Source organism: Aotus nancymaae, unplaced genomic scaffold, assembly GCF_030222135.1.
Source record: "Aotus nancymaae isolate 86718 unplaced genomic scaffold, 86718_ANA_hifiasm-v0.15.2.pri h1tg000003l, whole genome shotgun sequence".
Classification (NCBI taxonomy): domain Eukaryota; kingdom Metazoa; phylum Chordata; class Mammalia; order Primates; family Aotidae; genus Aotus; species Aotus nancymaae.
In genome coordinates this window covers 55,869,090-55,887,266 of record NW_026988414.1, presented here as the reverse complement: position 1 = coordinate 55,887,266, position 18,177 = coordinate 55,869,090, and the positions used below count along the sequence as shown (strand labels likewise).

Here is an 18,177-nt window from a genome sequence, read left to right as displayed (position 1 = left end):
TTAATGTGATTTTGAAATCCAATTGTTTTTTCATCATCCTAGTTGGAGAAAAAAAGTTAGATAGCAGCTAACTTGGGGAATGAATTTTGACATCAGAGAAAAACCATCATCAATATGAAATGTTAAATGTTGTACCTTGTTTTCTTATGAAAATGGCAAAATATATTGTTTAAATATAATAAAGACTGACTGCAGCAGGATGATTATAATCATACAGTTCTTCAGTTGTAGTTCATCTTTGATTCTGGTGTCATATGGAAAGAAAGCTGTCTGTAAAACTGGCCTATAGCCATTGTAGATTTACCTTTGCTTTATGGCTTTTTCTCTCTTCAGATTTAATAGTTAATTATTTTAATTTATGTCTTTAGAAAATTCTATTAATACAGTGATTTTAAAGTTATCAATTAAGTGAAAACCGAGGAAAGGCAAATGATAATTGGGGCTAATTCTTTTTTCTGTGAGGTATGCGTGAAAATGAATGAATGATAAGGAGGTGGCCCAGAGAGTCCTCTGAAGTTCTCAGGAAGATGCAGGCCCACCTGTTTTCATGCCAGAGTTCAGCAGGTTTATTTTTCTAGCCACCTTGGACTTTCCATTGGCATTTTACTGTCTTTGATGAAACAAAGAAGAGTACAGAAGGAGGGTCCAGGCTCTTCCATGGGGTGGTAAAAATGGATACGGATACATCCAAACGCTTTAGCAAAGTTTACTGTGCATAGTAAAGTAGTATGATTATTTATATTTCTTACTTTTTTAAACCCATGTGTTTTCAAGGTTTGTACCATTTATTTTAGAATAAAACTAAGTTTTACCTGCTGAGTTGAATTTTAATGCTAACTTCTGACACAATAATCAAATAGAAGAAACTTGTTTTCATGCAGACATTTTTTCTTTTTTTGCATGTTAAGGAACTTAACCTGAACTTTTTTTTTTTTTTTAGGAAAAACAACTCCATTTTATTTATACTTGTTAGTTTTTAAGCAATACATTTCATTCAACTTTTCAAATACTACAACTGTATTACACAGAACAGTTGATTACATATTATTTTCAAAATTCCATTTGGGACTTATAACTACTGTTTAAAAGGAAGGTCAGTCATTTTAGTTAAAAACATATGGTTTCTTTCAAAGAAGTGTTAAGTTTTGTATTAATTTCATTTAAATATATATTTTTATTTATGCCAGTTTTTAATGCAGGTCAGAAGTTAATTTTAAAAGGCACTCTTTTAGTGGGAGCCAATTTCAAGTTATTGGAGATAAAAAAAACAAGAGCAAGAAGAAACAAAATCATCACAACTTTTCGTGAGGTGGGTTTTTTAAAACACACCCTTCTCTCTTGAGTTAAAATCTTAGCTGCTTTTTATTTTTTCTGGAAAATCCAAAACTGTTGAACTTTTTCTGAAAAGAGAATTTTGAAAAAAATTCACCAGTTTAACCATTTTAAAGTGCACAATTCAGTGGTTTTCAGTATATGCAACCATTACAGCTAATTCCAGAACATTAACATCACTCCAAAAGAAACCCAGTACCCAAGAAGCAATTATTTCTTATATCCCTTTCCTGTACATCCTGGCAAACACCTGCCTTCTGTCTCTCTGGATTTTCCTATTCTGGACATTTAATATAAATGGAATACTACAATATATGGTTTTTGATGTCTGGCTTCTTTCATTTAACATAATTTATTCAAGGGTAATTCATGTTGTGGCATGTATTGATATGTCATTCCCTTTTATGGCTGAATAATATTCCATTGCGTGTTTATACCACATTTTGTTTATGCATTCATCAGCTGATAGACACTGGGTTGTTTCCACTTTTTGGCTATTATGAATAATGAATAGTGCTGTGAAATTTTGTGTAAAAATTTTTGTTTCAAGGTCTGTTTTCACTTCTCTTGGGTATGTAGCTAGGAGTGGAACTGCTGGATCATATGATAATACTATGATAACTTTTTGAGGAACCACAAAACTGTTTTCCACAGTGGCTGCACCATTTTAAATCACCATTATGGATAAGCATTCTAATTTTTCCACATCCTTGCTCATACTTGTTAGTTCCATTTTTTTTAATGGCCATCCTAGTGGCTATTGCGTAGTATCTCACTATGGTTTTTATTTGCATTTCCCTAATAACTAACAATGTTGAGCATGTTTTCATGTGATTATTGACTATTTGTATGTCTTCTTTGGAGAAGTGTCTCTTCACATGCTTTGCCCATTTTTAAATTGGGTTGATTGTCTTTTTGTTGTTGAGTTTTAAAAGTTCTTTGCATATTCTGGATACTAGAATCTTATTATACATATGATTTGAAAACATTTTCTCCCATTATGTAGGTTGTCTTTTTACCTTCCATTTAAATAGCGTCCTTTGATGAACAAAAGTTTTACTATTTGATGAAGTCTAATATTTTTTTCTTGCTGCTGCTTGTGTGTTTGGCCTCATATCTAAGAATCCATGTCCAAATGCAAAGTCATGAAGATTTCCCCTGTGTTTTCTTCTAAGAATTATAGTTTTAGCTCTTATATTTAGGTCTTTAGTCCATATAAAATTGATTTTATATATTGTATCATGTAATGGCCCAACTTCATTCTTTTATTTGGCAATCCAATTATTCCAGCACCGTTTGTTCAAAAGTCTATTCTTTTCCCATTGAATGGTCATGGTACTCTTGTTAAAAATCAGTTGACTATAGATGTATGGGTTTATTTCTGGACTCTCAATTCTGTTTCACTGAATTGTATGTCTTTCTTCTTATCAGTACCACAAAGTTTTGATGACTATGTTTTCTATTAAGTTTTGAAATTGAGAAGTGTGAGATTTTGAGATCTCATGATTGTTTTGACTATTCAAGTTCTTTCATAAAATTCCATGTGAATTTTGGGATCAGCTTGTCCATTTCTGCTAAAGAAGGCAATGGAATTTTGAAAACTGTTATGTTGAATTTATAGATCAATTTGGGGAGTATTGCTATCTTAACAATATTAAGTCTTGCAATTCATTAACACAGAAGGTCTTTCTACTTATTTAGATCTTCTTTAATTTCTTTCAACAATGTTTTGTGGTTTTTAGTGTACAAGTTATACATTTTCTTGGTTAAGTTTATTCTTAAGTATTTTATAATTTGTGATGCTATTTTAAATGGAACTGTTTTCTTAAGTCTAACTTTTGATTCTTAACTGTTAGTGTGCAGAAGTACAAGTGATTTTTGTATGTTCATCTTGTCTCCTGTAACTGCTGAATTTATTAGCTCTAGTCGTTTTTGTGTGCATGTGTAGCTTCTTTAGGATTTTCTACATGTAAGATTACGTCATCTATAATATAGTTTTACTTATTTCTTTCTAATTTGGATGTCTTTAGTTTCTTTTTCTTATCTAATGATCTGGCTGGAACATCCAGTATGGTGTTGAATAGACATATTGAGAGCAGATACCTTTGCTTTGTTCTTAATCTTAAGGGAAAAGTTTTTGGTCTTACACCATTAAGCATGATATTAGCTGTGGATTTTTTCGTAGACTCTTTATCAGTTTGAGATAGTCCTCTTTTGTTCCTAGTTTTTTTTAGTGTTTTTATCATGAAAAGGTGTTGAGTTTTGTCAAATGCTTTTCTTTTTCTGCATCAATTGAGATAATCATGTTGTGCTTCCCCTCCTTCATCCTACTGATGTTTTGTACTACCTAGAATTATTTATGAATTAGGATCAAAGTTATACTGACCTCATAGAATAGGTTAGGAAGTGCTCCCTTCTCTTCATTTTTTTTCAAGAGTTTGAGAGGAATTGGTGTTAATTCTTCAAATATTTGGCAGAAGCTCTTAAGTTTAATAAGATCCCATTTGTCTATTTTGGCTTTTGTTGCCATTGTTTTTGGTGTTTTAGTCATGAAGCCCTTGCCTTTGCCTGTGTCCTGAATGGTGTTGCCTAGGTTTTCTTTTCTTTTTTTTTTTTTTTAATTGTATTTTAGGTTTTGGGGTACATGTGAAAAACATGCAAGGTTGTTGCATAGGTGCATACGTGGCAGTGTGATTTGCTGCCTTCCTCCCCTTCACCTATATCTGGCATTTCTCCCCATGCTATCCCTCCCCAACTCCCCACCCCCCCACTGTCCCCCTGACTCCCCCACAACAGACCCCAGTGTATAGTGCTCCCCTCCCTGTGTCCATGTGTTCTCATTGTTCAACACCCGCCTATGAGTGAGAACATGCGGTGTTTGATTTTGTGTTCTTGTGTCAGTTTGCTGAGAATGATGGTTTCCAGGTTCATCCATGTCCCTACAAAGGACACGAACTCATCGTTTTTGATGGCTGCATAATATTCCATGGTGTATATGTGCCACATTTTTCCTGTCCAGTCTGTCATCGATGGGCATTTGGGTTGGTTCCAGGTCTTTGCTATTGTAAACTGTGCTGCAATGAACATTCGTGTGCATTTGTCCTTATAGTAGAACGATTTATAATCCTTTGGCTATATGCCCAGTAATGGGATTGCTGGGTCAAATGGAACTTCTATTTCTAGGTCCTTGAGGAATCACCACACTGTTTTCCACAATGGTTGAACTACTTGACACTCCCACCAACAGTGTAAAAGTGTTCCTGTTTCTCCACATCCTCTCCAGCATCTGTTGTCTCCAGATTTTTTAATGATCGCCATTCTAACTGGCGTGAGATGGTATCTCAATGTAGTTTTGATTTGCATTTCTCTAATGACCAGTGATGATGAGCATTTTTTCATATGCTTGTTGGCCTCATGTATGTCTTCTTTTGTAAAGTATCTGTTCATATCCTTCGCCCACTTTTGAATGGGCTTGTTTGTTTTTTTCTTGTAAATCTGTTTTAGTTCGTTGTAAATTCTGCCTAGGTTTTCTTCTAGGGTTTTTAAGGTGTTAGTTCTTATGTTTAAATCTTTAATTCATCTGTAGTTAATTTTTGTATAAGATATAAGGAAGGGGTCCAGTTTCGGCTTCCTGCATATGGCTAGCCAGTTTTCCCAACACCATTTATTAAATGATTAGAGTGAACTGGCAATCAACAGAATGGGAAAAAATATTTGCAATCTACACATCTGACAAAGGGCTAATATCTAGAATCTACAAAAAACTAAAGCAGATTTACAAGAAAAAAACAAACCCATTCAAAAGTAGACAAAGGATATGAACAGACACTTTTGAAAAGAAGACATATATGCAGCCAACAAACATATTAAAAAATTCTCATCCTCACTGGTCATTAGAGAAATGCAAATCAAAACCACATTGAGATACCATCCCATGCCAGTTAGATTGGCGATCATTAAAAAATCTGGAGACAACAGATGCTGGAGAAGATGTGGAGAAATAGGAACACTTTTACACTGATGGTGGGAGTGTAAATTAGTTCAACCATTATGGAAGACAGTGTGGCGATTCCTCAAGGACCTAGAAATAGAAGTTCCATTTGACCCAGCAATCCCATTACTGGATATATACCCAAAGTATTATAAATTGTTCTATTATAAAGACACATGCACATGTATGTTCGTTGCGGCACTGTTTACGATAGCAAAGACCTAGAACCAACCCAAATGCCCATCAATGATAGACTGGACAAAGAAAATGTGGCACATATACACCATGGAATATTATGCAGCCATAAAAAACGATGAGTTCGTGTCCTAGAAACCATCATTCTCAGCAAACTGACACAAGAACAGAAAACCAAATACCGAATGTTTTCACTTATACGTGGGTGATGAACAATGAGAACACTTGGGCACAGGGAAGGGAACAACACTCACAGGGCTGGGTGGGGGGTGGAGGGGAGCGGAGGGGAGGGACAGCCAGCAGGTGGAGAAGATGGGGAGGGATAGCACCAGGAGAAATGCCTGATATAGGCTATGGTGCAGGGGAGGATGGAGACAGAAAACCACCATGGCATGTATGTACCTATGCAACAATCCTGAGGATGCAGGATGTGCACATGTACCCCAGAGCCCAAAGTACAATAAAAAAACAAAACAAAACAAAACAAAACAAAATATTTGGCAGATTTCACCAGTGAAACTTTCTGGGTCTGGACTTTTCTTATCTGGAAGCTTTTTGATTACTGATTCATTCTTTTCTTGTTATAAATCTACTCAGATTTTCTGTTTCTTTTACAGTCAGTTTTGGTAGTTTGTGTGTTTCTAGGAGTTTGTCTATTTTATCTAAGTTATCTGACTTGTTGATATACAATTGCTTATTATCTTATAGTTGTTTTTATTTCTGTAAGTTTAGTAGTAATGCCCCTATTTCTATTTCTGATTTTACTAATTTAGTAACTTTTTCCTTCGTCAGCCTAGGTAAAGCTTGTCAAAAGTATTTGTCTTTTAAGGGTCCAACTTTTGGTTTCCGTGATTTGCTCCATTGTTTTTCTGTTATCTGTTTTGTGTATGTCTGCTCTAAAACTTTATTATTTCTTCCTTCTATTTGCTTTGGATTCAGTTTGCTCTTTCTCTCTGTCTTTTAACTGCTCCAAGTTGGAAGGTTAGGTTATTGATTTGAGATCTTTCTTATTTTTTAATGTAGACATTTATAGCTATAGATATCCATCTGAGCACTGCTTACACTGCATCCAAGAAGTTTTAACTTACTATATTGTTTTTATATTCATCAATTTCAAAGTGTTTTCTAATTTCTATCATTCCTTCATTGACTTATTTGTTATTTAAGAGTGCTGATTAGTTTCTGAATATTTGGAAATTTTCCACAAGTTTTTTTTGCTATTGAGTTGTAATTTAATTTTATATGGATTGAATACTTTGTTTGATTTCTATTCTTTTTAAGTTTGTTAAAATTTGTTGTATGGTCCAGAATATGGTCTGTCTTGCTGAACGTTAAATGTGCATTTTAAAAGAATATGTATTCTTTTGTTAGGTAGAGTGTTCTTTGTATGTGTGTTATGTCTAGTTAGTTTAAGATGTTCAGGTCTTCCAAATCCTGGATTGTCTTTTGTCTAGGTGTCCTATTCATTAGTGAAAGTATGATGTTGAAGTCTCCAAATGTTATTGTTGAACTCTTTTTCCTTTCAATTTGGTCAGTTTTGCTTCAGATATTTTGAAGTGATGTGGAAATTGTCATATTCTTCTTGATGGATTGACTCTTTTGCCGTTATATGATGTCTTTGTTTCTTGCAATAATTTTGATCTTAAAGTCTTTTGTCTGATACTAGTGTAGACACTCCAGCTCTCGTTTATTGTTTGCATTGGATATCTTTTTCTGTCTTTTCACTTTTAACCTATGTGTGTCTTTGTATTTAAGATGATTCTATTACAGACAGTGTAAAATGAATCATGTTTTTAAAAACACTCATTTTGCTGACTTCTAACTTTTAATTGGATATTTTGATCAATTTACATTTAATGTAATTGTCATAATGAAGGACATCTGCCATGTTTTTCTACATGTATTGTATCTATTTTGTTCCTCAGTTCCTATACTAGAACTTCTTTTCTGCATTAGATAGATCTTGGGTAGTATACCATTTTTTATTCCCTTCTCTTTTATTTTGCTATACATTTTTAGTTGTTTTCTTAGTGTTAGCTGTGGTGGTACAATTAACATCTTATTTCATAACAGTCTTGTTTGAATTAATGTCAAAGTAGTGTCAATTATATTTAAAAGTTTATCCTTGTATATAACTTCATCCTTTCTCTTCCTGTTGTTACGAATTACATCCTTATATATTGTGTGTCCATCAACATTGTTTGTAATGAGTGTTTTATATAGTTGTCTTTTAAATCTATAGGACAAAAAGAAGAGTTACAAACCAAACATACATTAATACTAACTTTTATATTTCCCTACATAGTTACCTTTGCTGATGTTCCTTATTTCTTCATGTGAATTTGAGTTACTGGCTAATGTCCTTTCATTTCAGGACTCCCTTTAGCATTTCTTATTGGGCAGATCTAGTGATGAACTCCCTTAGCTTTTGTTTATCTTGGAATGTCTTAATTTCTCCTTCATTAGAAAAAAATTTAATATTATTGTGCTAAGAACAATTAATCTAAGATCTAGCCTCTTAATGGATTTTTAGTGGGCAATACAGTATTGTTAACCAAAGGTACAACATTATACATCAGACTTTCAGTACTTACTCATCTTGTGTAACAGAAGCTTCATACCCATTTATTCTTTTTTTTTTTTTTATTGCATTTTAGGTTTTGGGGTACATGTGAAGAATGATGAGTTCGCGTCCTTTGTAGGGACATGGATGAACCTGGAAACCATCATTCTCAGCAAACTGACACAAGAACATACCCATTTATTAACAACTCCCCAGTTCCCCCTCACCCACCCCAGCCCTTGGTAACCACCATTCTACTCTTTGTTTCCATGAGTTTGACTATTTTAGATATGTCATGTTAGTGGAATTATGTAGTATTTGTTCTGTCAATGGCTTAGTTCACTTAGCATAATGTCCTCAAGGTTCATCCATTTTGTTGCATATCATGGGATTTTCTTCTTTTAAAAGGCTGATTATTTCCTTCTTTTTAAAGACTGAATAATATTTCATTATGTGTGTGTGTGTGTGTATATATATACCATATTTTATTTATCCTTTTATCTCTCAATAGACATTTAGGTTGTTTCTATATGTTGGCTATTATAAATAGTACTGAAGTGAACTTGGGAGTGTATATATTTCTTAGAGATTCTGATTGCAGTTCTTTTAGATAAATACCCAGAAGTGGTTACTGAATCATATGGTAGTTCTAATTTTAACTTTTTGTGGAATCTCCATACTTTTTTTTCCATAGCATCTGTACCACTTTACATGTTTTTACTTTTGTGTACATGGGTTCCAGTTTCTCCACATCCTTGACAACACTTGTCTTTAAAATCTTTTTTTTTTTTAAATAATAGCCATCCTAATAGGTATCAGGTAATACTTCATTGTGGTTTTGATTTTTACTTCCTTGATGCTAGTGACACTGAGCATGTTTTCATTGACCATTTGTATGTCTTCTTTGGAGAAATGTCTATTCAACTTCTTAGTCCATTTTAAAATAAGATTATTAGTTTCTTTTTGCTATTAAGTTATATAGAGTTTAGAAATTAACCTCTTATATTTTAGAAATTAAACCCCTCACATGGTTTGCAAATATTTTCTCTCATCCCATAGGTTGCCTTTTTGTTATGTTTATTATTATTATTATTATTTTTGCCATGCAGAAGTTTTTTCATTTGATTTAGTTTTACTTGTCTGATTTTGTTTTTGTTGCTTGTGCTTTTGGTGTCATATCCATGAAATAATTGCAAAGACTAATGTCATGAAACTTCTCCTCTATGTTTTGTTCTAAAAGATTTATAATTGTAAGTTTTATGTTTAAATCTTTAATCCATTTTAAATTGATTTTTTTTAAATATGGTGTAAGATAGTCTCTTTTTTTTTCTTTAGACAGAGTCTTGCTCTGTTGCTAAGGCTGGAGTGCAGTGGCATGATCTCTGCTCACTGCAACCTCTGACTTCTACGTTCAAGAGATTCTCATTCCTCAGCCTCCTAAGTAGCTGGAACTATAGTAATGTACCACTGTACCTGGCTAATTTTTGTGTTTTTAATAGAGATGGGGTTTCACCATGTTGGTCAGGCTGGTCTTGAACTCCTGGCCTCAAGTTATCCACGTGCCTTGGCCTCCCAAAGTGCTGGGATTACAGGCATGAGTCACTGTACCCAGCCTAGTTTCATTCTTTAGCAAGTGATATCCAGTTTTCCCAACTCGATTTGTTGAAGGAAACTATCCTTTCCCCATTGTGTATTCTTGGGACTTTTGTCAAGGATCAATTGACCATATATATGTGGATTTATTTCTGGGCTCTCTATTTTGTTCCATAGATCTATATGTCTGTTTCTCTGCCAGTACCGTACTGTTTTAAATACTGTAGCTTTGTTATATATATGTGTGTGTGTGTGTGTGTGTGTATACAGTATTTATATATATTTATGTATATGTGCTTATATGTGTGTATATATAATTTTTTATATAGATATAAATTTATATATATAATTTATTTATTTTTGAGATGGAGTCTCTGTTGTCCAGGCTGGAGTGCAGTGGCATGATCTTGGCTCATGGCAGTCTCTGCCTCCTGTGTTTAAGTGATTCTCCTGCCTCAGCCTCCTGAGTAGCTGGGACTACAGGTGCACACCACCATGCCTGGCTAGTTTTTTTGTATTTTTAGTAGAGACAGAGTTTCACCATGTTGGCCAGGCTGGTCTCAAACTCCTGACCTCAAGTGATCCACCCATCTCAGCCTCCCAAAGTCCTGGGATTACAGGAATGAGCCACTGCACCCAGTCATCTTTGTAATATATTTTGAAATCAGGAGGTGTGGGGCCTCCAGCTTGGCCCTTATTTTTCAAACTCTTTTTGGCTATTTGAGGCAGTTTCTGGTTTCATATGAAATTTAGAATTGCTTTTTCTATTTCTGCAAAAAATGCCACTGGAGTTCTTGCATTGAATCTGTAGATCCCTTTGGGTAGTATGTATATTTTAACAATTATAAGTCTTTCAATTAATGAACACTAAATGTTTTTTCATTTGTTGTATCTTTAATTTCTTTCACCAATGTTTTGTGTACGAGTCTTTCACCTCTGCAGTTAATTTGTAGGTATTTTATTCTTTTTAATGTGGTTATAAGTGTGATTATTTTCTTAGTGTTTACCTTGGTGTTTACAATTAACATCTTAATTCATAACAATCTAGTTCAAATTAATATTGAACTAGGATATTCCATACATAAGGAACACTCATATGTTCTATAGGGGTTTCTGTATAGAAGATCATGTCATCTGTTAGTGAGGGACAGTTTTACTTCTTTCTTTTCTGTTTGGATACCTATTATTTTTTTTCTTTTTTTTCTTTTTTTATTTTCTTTTAAGGTTTTTTTTTTATTGCATTTCAGGTTTTGGGGTACATGTGAAAATCATGCAAGGTTGTTGCATAGGTGCATACGTGGCAGTGTGATTTGCTGCCTTCCTCCCCTTCACCTATATCTGGCATTTCTCCCCATGCTATCCCTCCCCAACTCCCCACCCCCACTCTGTCCCCCCCAATCCCCCCCAATAGACCCCAGTGTATAGTGCTCCCCTCCCTGTGTCCATGTGTTCTCATTGTTCAACACCCACCTATGAGTGAGAACATGCGGTGTTTGATTTTGTGTTCTTGTGTCAGTTGGCTGAGAATGATGGTTTCCAGGTTCATCCATGTCCCTACAAAGGACGCGAACTCATCGTTTTTGATGGCTGCATAATATTCCATGGTGTATATGTGCCACATTTTTCCTGTCCAGTCTATCATCGATGGGCATTTGGGTTGGTTCCAGGTCTTTGCTATTGTAAACTGTGCTGCAATGAACATTCGTGTGCGTGTGTCCTTATAGTAGAACGATTTATAATCCTTTGGATATATACCCAGTAATGGGATTGCTGGGTCAAATGGAATTTCTATTTCCAGGTCCTTGAGGAATCGCCACACTGTTTTCCACAATGGTTGAACTAATTGACACTCCCACCAACAGTGTAAAAGTGTTCCTGTTTCTCCACATCCTCTCCAGCATCTGTTGTCTCCAGATTTTTTAATGATCGCCATTCTAACTGGCGTGAGCCAAATCACGCTTGCCAGGACATTCAATGATATGTTGAATACAAGTGGTAAAAGCAGACATCCTTACCTTGCTCATGATTTTAGAGGAAAACCTTTTAAGTTTTTTTTTTTTTAACTTTCTCTTAACTTTTCTTTCTTTTTTTTTTTAATTGCATTTTAGGTTTTGGGGTACATGTGAAAAACATGCAAAGTTGTTGCATAGGTGCATTCATGGCAGTGTGATTTGCTGCCTCCCTCCCCCTCACCCATATCTGGCATTTCTCCCCATGCTATCCCTCCCCAACTCCCCCCCCGCTGTCCCCCCCACTCCCCTGCAACAGACCCCCGTGTATAGTGCTCCCCTCCCTGTGTCCATGTGTTCTCCTTGTTCAACACCCTCCTATGAGTGAGAACATGTGGTGTTTGGTTTTGTGTTCTTGTGTCAGTTTGCTGAGAATGATGGTTTCCAGGTTCATCCATGTCCCTACAAAGGACGCTGTGGACTCTACATATCTGGCCTTTGGTGTGTTCAGGTACTTTTCTTCTGTTCCTAGTTTGCTGAGAGTTTTTTTTTTTTTTTTTTATCATGAAAGGGTATTGAATTTTATCAAATACTTTTTATGCATCTATTGAGATGATTATGTGAATTTTATCCTTCATTCTGTTAATGTTGTGTACCACATAATTGATTATTGTATGCTGAACTATTCTTGCATCCCAGGGATAAATCCCACTTAGTAATGGTGCCTTATCCTTTAATTATGCTTTTGAATTCAGTTGCTAATATTTTGTTGAGGTTTTTTGGATCTATATTCCTCAGGGGTATTGACTTGTAGTTTTTTGTTTTTTTTCTTTCTTGTGATATCTTTGTCTGGCTTTGGTATCAGGAAAATGCAGGTCTCATGAAATATATTTGGAAGTATTCCCTCCTTTTCAAATTTTTTTGGAGGAATTTGAAAATAATTAACATTAATTATTTAATTGTTTTTTGGAATTCATCAGTAAAGCCACCTGGTCCTGGGCTTTTCTTTGTCAGAAGATTTTTGATTACTGAATCAATCTCCTTACTAGTGTTCAAGATTTTCCCTCCCTTCCTCTCTTCCCCTCTTTCTTCTCTCCCTCTCTCCCTGTCTTTCCTTCTTTCTTTCTTTCTTTCTTTTTTGAGACAGGGTCTTGCTCTGTTGCCTAGGCTGGAGTGGTGCATTGGCACACTCATAGCTCACTGCAGCCTCAGACTCCTGGGCTCAAGAGATCCTCCCACCTCAGTCTCCCGAGTATTTGGGACTACAGGCAGAAGCCACTAAACCCTGCTAACTTTTAAATTAGTAATTTTTTTTAGAGACAGCATCTCACTATGTTGCCCAGGCTGTCTTGAACTCCACCTCAAGCACTCCTCCTCTCTTGACGATCAAAAGTACTGGGATTAGGTATAAGCCATCACACCCAGCCTCTGTTCAAGACTTTCTATTTTTTTAAAATCATTCAGTTTTATTAGGTTGCATGTTTCTTAGAATTTATCCATTTCTTCTAGATTATCCACTATGCTGCATATAATTGTTCATAGTAGTCTCTCATGATTCTTTTTACTTCTGTGGTATCAGTTATAATTTCTCCTCTTTGTGGTGTGTTTTTTTGTTCTCTATTTTTTTCTCCTGTTCCAATCTTTATTATTTTTTTCCTTCTGCTAATATTGGGCTTAATTTGTTCTTATTCTGGTTTCTTGAGGTGCCAAATTAAATTGTTTATTTGAGACCTTTCTTTTTTTTATGTGGGTTTTTACTGCTGTACTTTCCCCCTTACTACGCTTTCACTGAGTCTCTTAAGTTTTGGTATGTTGTATTTCATTTTCATTTGTCTCAAGATATTTTCTAACTTTCCTAATTGATTTCTTTCTTATGCCATTGGTTGTTTAAAAATTTGTTGTTTATTTCTATATATTATGAATTTTCCAGTTTTTCTTCTGTACTTTGTTTCTGGTTTCATTTCACTATAATCAGAAAAGAAACTTGGTATGATTTTAATATTCTTAATAAATCTATTAAGACTTGTTTTGATACCTAACATATGATATATCCTGGAAGATGATCCATTGTGCACTTGAGAAGAATGTGTGTTCTCTTGTTGTATAGAGGAATGTTCTACATGTGTCCATCAGGTTCATTTGGTTTATAGTGTTGTTTGTGTTTGCTATTTCTTTGTTGGTTTTCTGACCAGTTGTTCTCCCCATTATTGGAAGAGGGGTAATGAAGTCTCCTATTGTTGTTTGCTGTCTATATCCCCTTCAGTTCTGCCAATGTTTGTTTTATATATTTCGGTGCTCTGTTGTTAGGGGTGTGTGTGTGTGTGTGTGTGTGTGTGTGTGTGTGTGTGTAAATATATATACACACATAAAAAAAGATTTTTATGTGTATATATATATCTATATATACACATAAAAAAAGATGCAACTATACACTGTCTACAAGAGACTCACTTTAGAGATATATATATGTATGTGTATATATATGTATATATCTCTAAAGTGAGTCTCTTGTAGACAGTGTATAGTTGGATCTTTTTTTTTTTAAATCCATTCAGCCATTCCATGTCTTTTTATTGGAAGTTAAATTAATTTACATTTGAAGTAATTACTGATAGGGAATTATTTATTATTGCCATTTTGTTCATCATTTTCTGTTTGTCTTATAGTTCCATTTGTTTTTGGAGTTCCACAGCTTTTGGAGTTCCTTAGTGCATAGTTCTTAGTTCATTTTTCTTCTTTGCTCTCATCCTTTGTGTTTCATTGATTTTTTTTTTATTGATAAGCTTTTATTCATTTCTTTTTTACTTTTGTGCAATGTATGTGGGTATTTTGTTTCCAGTTACCCTGGGGCTTATATAAAATATATTATGCTTATGACAGCTTATTTTAAGTTGATAACAACTTAACTTCAATCACATGCAAACTCTACAGTTTTACTCCTCCTCCCTTCACATTTTGTTATTGATGTGACAAGTTACTATATGGTGTATCCATTCACATGTATTTTACTTATAGTTGTTTTTAATACTTTTGTGTTTTCACTTTTATATTAGAAGTCAAAGTGATTTACCCACTACCATTAGAGTAATAAAGCATTCTGTATGTCTATATATTTACCTTTGAGTCTTATACTTTCTTATGGTATCATGTCGCTGTTAGTAGCATTCTATCATTTCTATTTGAAGAACTCCATTTAACATTCCTTGTAAGGCAAGTCTATTAGTGATGAACTTACTCATCTGTTGTCAGGGCAGTCTTTATGTTTCCTTCATTTTTGAAGGACGGTTTTGCCAGGTATAGTGTTCTTAGATGGCATTCTTTTTCCCTTTCAGCTCTTTGAACACATCGTCTTACTCCCTTCTGGCTTGCAAAGTTTGAACTAAAAAAGTCTATTGATAGTTTAATAGGGATTCCCTTGTTTGTAATGAGTCATTTTCTTCTTGCTGCTTTCAGAATTCTCTTTGTCTTTGACTTCAAAAATTTGATTATAATGTATTTTATTGTGGATTTCTTTAGTTTTATCTTATTAGGGGTTCATTAAGTTTCCTGGATTTGGGTGTTCATTTTTTTCTCCAGATTTGGGAAATTGTCAGTCATCATTTTTTTGAATAAACTTTGTGGTCCTTTTCCTTTCTCTTTTTTTTTTCTCTGACTCCTGTAATCCATATATTGGTTTGCCTGATGATTTTAAGTCCCTTAAGCTGTCTTTATTCTTTATTACTATTATTATATTCTTCCTTTGACTGGATGATTTCATGTGGCCTATCTTCAAGTTCACCGACCTTTTTCTTCTGCCGGTTTTAGTCTGCTGTTGAACCCCTCTTGAACTTTTAGTGGAGTTATTATATTCTTCTGCCCTAATATTTGTTTGATTCTCTTAAATTTTCTTATTATTGAAATTCTTACTTTGTTCATGTGTTATTTTTCTGAGCTTATTGATCATTTTATGACAGTATTTTGAATTCTCTTTCAGATAATTGATATATCTCCATTTCATTAGTATTGGTTTCCAGAGTTTTATCTTGTTCCTTTTTTGATTATGTTTCTCTGTTTTTTCATTTTCCTTGACTCTTTGTATTGGTATCTATGCTTTAAAAAAAAAAGAACCTGCCATCTCTCTCAGTCTTCAAGGATTGGTCTTGTATCAGAGAAGACCTTCACCAATAAACTCAACCAGAGCTTCTATGGGGCTCTCAAACTTCTATGTTAGTCCAAACTGTCATCTTCTTAAAGGCTCCAGGGTTTTAGATATGCTATGCCTCATCAGTGCTTTGAGACAGGCAAGACAAAAGATAGAAATATAACCCTTTGGTAATACATGGAAAAGTTGGAATATTGTATGTATGCCCAATTCTTTTCCTGCCAAGGTAGGGGCTGAGAGCTGGGGATTTTTTTCACTGGTCCTTTCTGTGCTGAGTCGGGGAGAGCGGTTATGAATATCTGTGCCCTAGCCCAAACCACCACCTTTTTTTCTCTGTGGGTCTAGCATATGTTGGGTCACATCAGTACTCAAACACAGGTGAGACAAAAGCCAATCCTTTAGATAGAATTCAGAAGAGTGGGACATTGGATGCACAGTCCAATTCCTTCCCTTCTGATAGAGAGTTGGGAGCTGAGAGTTCCCTCCTGATAATATGGTGCTGTGCTGGAAGTGGGGATTACGATTAGAGAGTGTCTTTAGCTTTCCCAGTGGTTTCAATGTGACTGACTTCTTGTTGCTCAGGTTGCAGGAACCTCTCAGCTACTTTCTGGAATTTCCATAAAGGGAATTGATATGTGCTATTGACTCAGCGTGTCCATTGGGGAAGGAGAGTTCAGGGTGTCCTATTCCACCACCTGGCTGCTGTCATTTTCCTTCTTTTCTAAGGACACTTTTGTCACAAATATTATTGTTGGTTGACAGGTTTTTTTTTTTTTTTTTTTTAACTACCCTAACCTCACCACTACCAAATTTTCACTTCTTTCACTTTTCATATACATTTTCAATTTTGGAAGACATTGCTCTCATGGTTTCTTTTAGTTCCTTGTACATGATTTCTTATAAATATATGTATATTAAAAATAACTGATTTAAAGTAATTGTGTGGTAAGGTCAATGTTTAGGCTTCCTCAAAGACAGTTTCTATTCATTTCTGTTTTTATTGAAAATGAGCCATACTTTCTTTTTTCTTGGCATACATAATTTTTTTTTGTTGAAAAGAGCCTCTCCAAATGTGCTTAAGTATTTATATTGTGTGAGGTAAAGGGAAAGCAGAACAATTATATTAAAATAATTTAAGGATAGGATAATACCTAGATGGGAAGATAATGTCTGGATTATTTAGCATTAGATATGATAAAAATAAGTATTTACTAGATACTAACCAAGTGCCTAATAGACTGATATCTCAGTTTACTGCAGCTAAGAGTAAAAGTAAGAAAACTTAGGTAAAATTGAAATGCGAAGAAGAATCTAATAATATTTTTGTAGTCATATTTGTTGTTGAATGAGTTGAATAGCTGCATTCTTGAGGCTCTTGACATAGCATGAGTCCTATAAGTTTGGAAAGATTAACTAAAATGTTCCCTATGTACAGACATAATATACAGGCTTTAAAAGTACCAAAGAATATTCACTGAGAAGTGTTAGATGCTTTTCTCATAAATCATCTAAAAGACAAACAGGAAATGACAATCCAGAAGTCATAAAAACTCCATAAGACCTTGCATCTATAAATCCTTTAAATTTATCGGACTGAAATGACACTGGAACAATAATTAGGAAGCCACAGGAGTTTTTGCTGACATCCTTTTGGATTTGTTTCTTCAGAAAAGTTACTTAAAACCTTGAACCCATCATGAAACACCACATTTATAATAATTAAATTCTACAAATGCATTTTTAGGCATATAATGTTCCAGAAACTGTAATAGCCTCTGGGGAGACAATATATATTGTCACCCCAGAGGATATTACATGTTGTTCAAGGGTCAACTTTATACAGTGTATAAAGTGTGTGTGTGTATAAAGTTGACCCTTGAACAACATGGGTTTGAATTGTGTGGGTTCACTTATATGTGGATCTTCTTCAAACTCTGGTATCCATGAGACAGCAAGAGCAAACCCTCCTCTTCCTTCTCCTTCTCAGCCTATTCTTCATGAAGATTATGAGGATGAAGACTTTTATGATGATCCACTTCCACTTAATGAATAGTAATTATATTTTCTCTTCCATATGATTTTCTTAATAACATTTTCTTTTTTCTAGATTACTTTATTGTAAGAATACAGTATATAATACACATAACACAAAATATGTGTTAATTAACTGTTTCTGTTATCAGTAAAGCTTCCGATAGTAGACGATTTATAGTTAAATTTTGGGGGATTCAGAAGTTAAATATGGATTTTCAACTCTGTGGGGGTTGGCATTCCTAACCCCCATGTTGTTTGATGTTCAAGAGTTTGTTTGTGTGTGTGTCACAGTTCTCATATGGGGCATACTTAGAAAACTCACAGATTGCCTGGAGGTTTCTTAGAAGAAAACTAATGCATGAGTGGGGCCTAAAAATGT

General features: G+C 34.5%; 1 protein-coding gene across 11 annotated transcripts in view; it reads left to right on the top strand.

Annotated features, from left to right (window-relative positions):
* CCDC171 (coiled-coil domain containing 171) overlaps positions 1-18,177 on the top strand; it is a 408,737-nt gene that overhangs the window by 248,695 nt on the left and 141,865 nt on the right. Inside the window, exon 24 of one of the 11 annotated variants that reach the window (XR_001107639.2) lies at positions 1,188-1,309. The exons of 9 other annotated variants lie outside the window; for them this stretch is intronic. Coding sequence is in view for 1 of the 2 variants with exons in the window: in XM_012453491.2 (XP_012308914.2) it covers positions 941-973 (33 nt within the window). In the remaining variant the exon portion in view is untranslated. Of the gene's footprint in view, positions 1-940; positions 1,020-1,187; positions 1,310-18,177 lie in introns of those variants that run through there. One more of the 11 variants, XM_012453491.2, reaches the window with a different exon arrangement.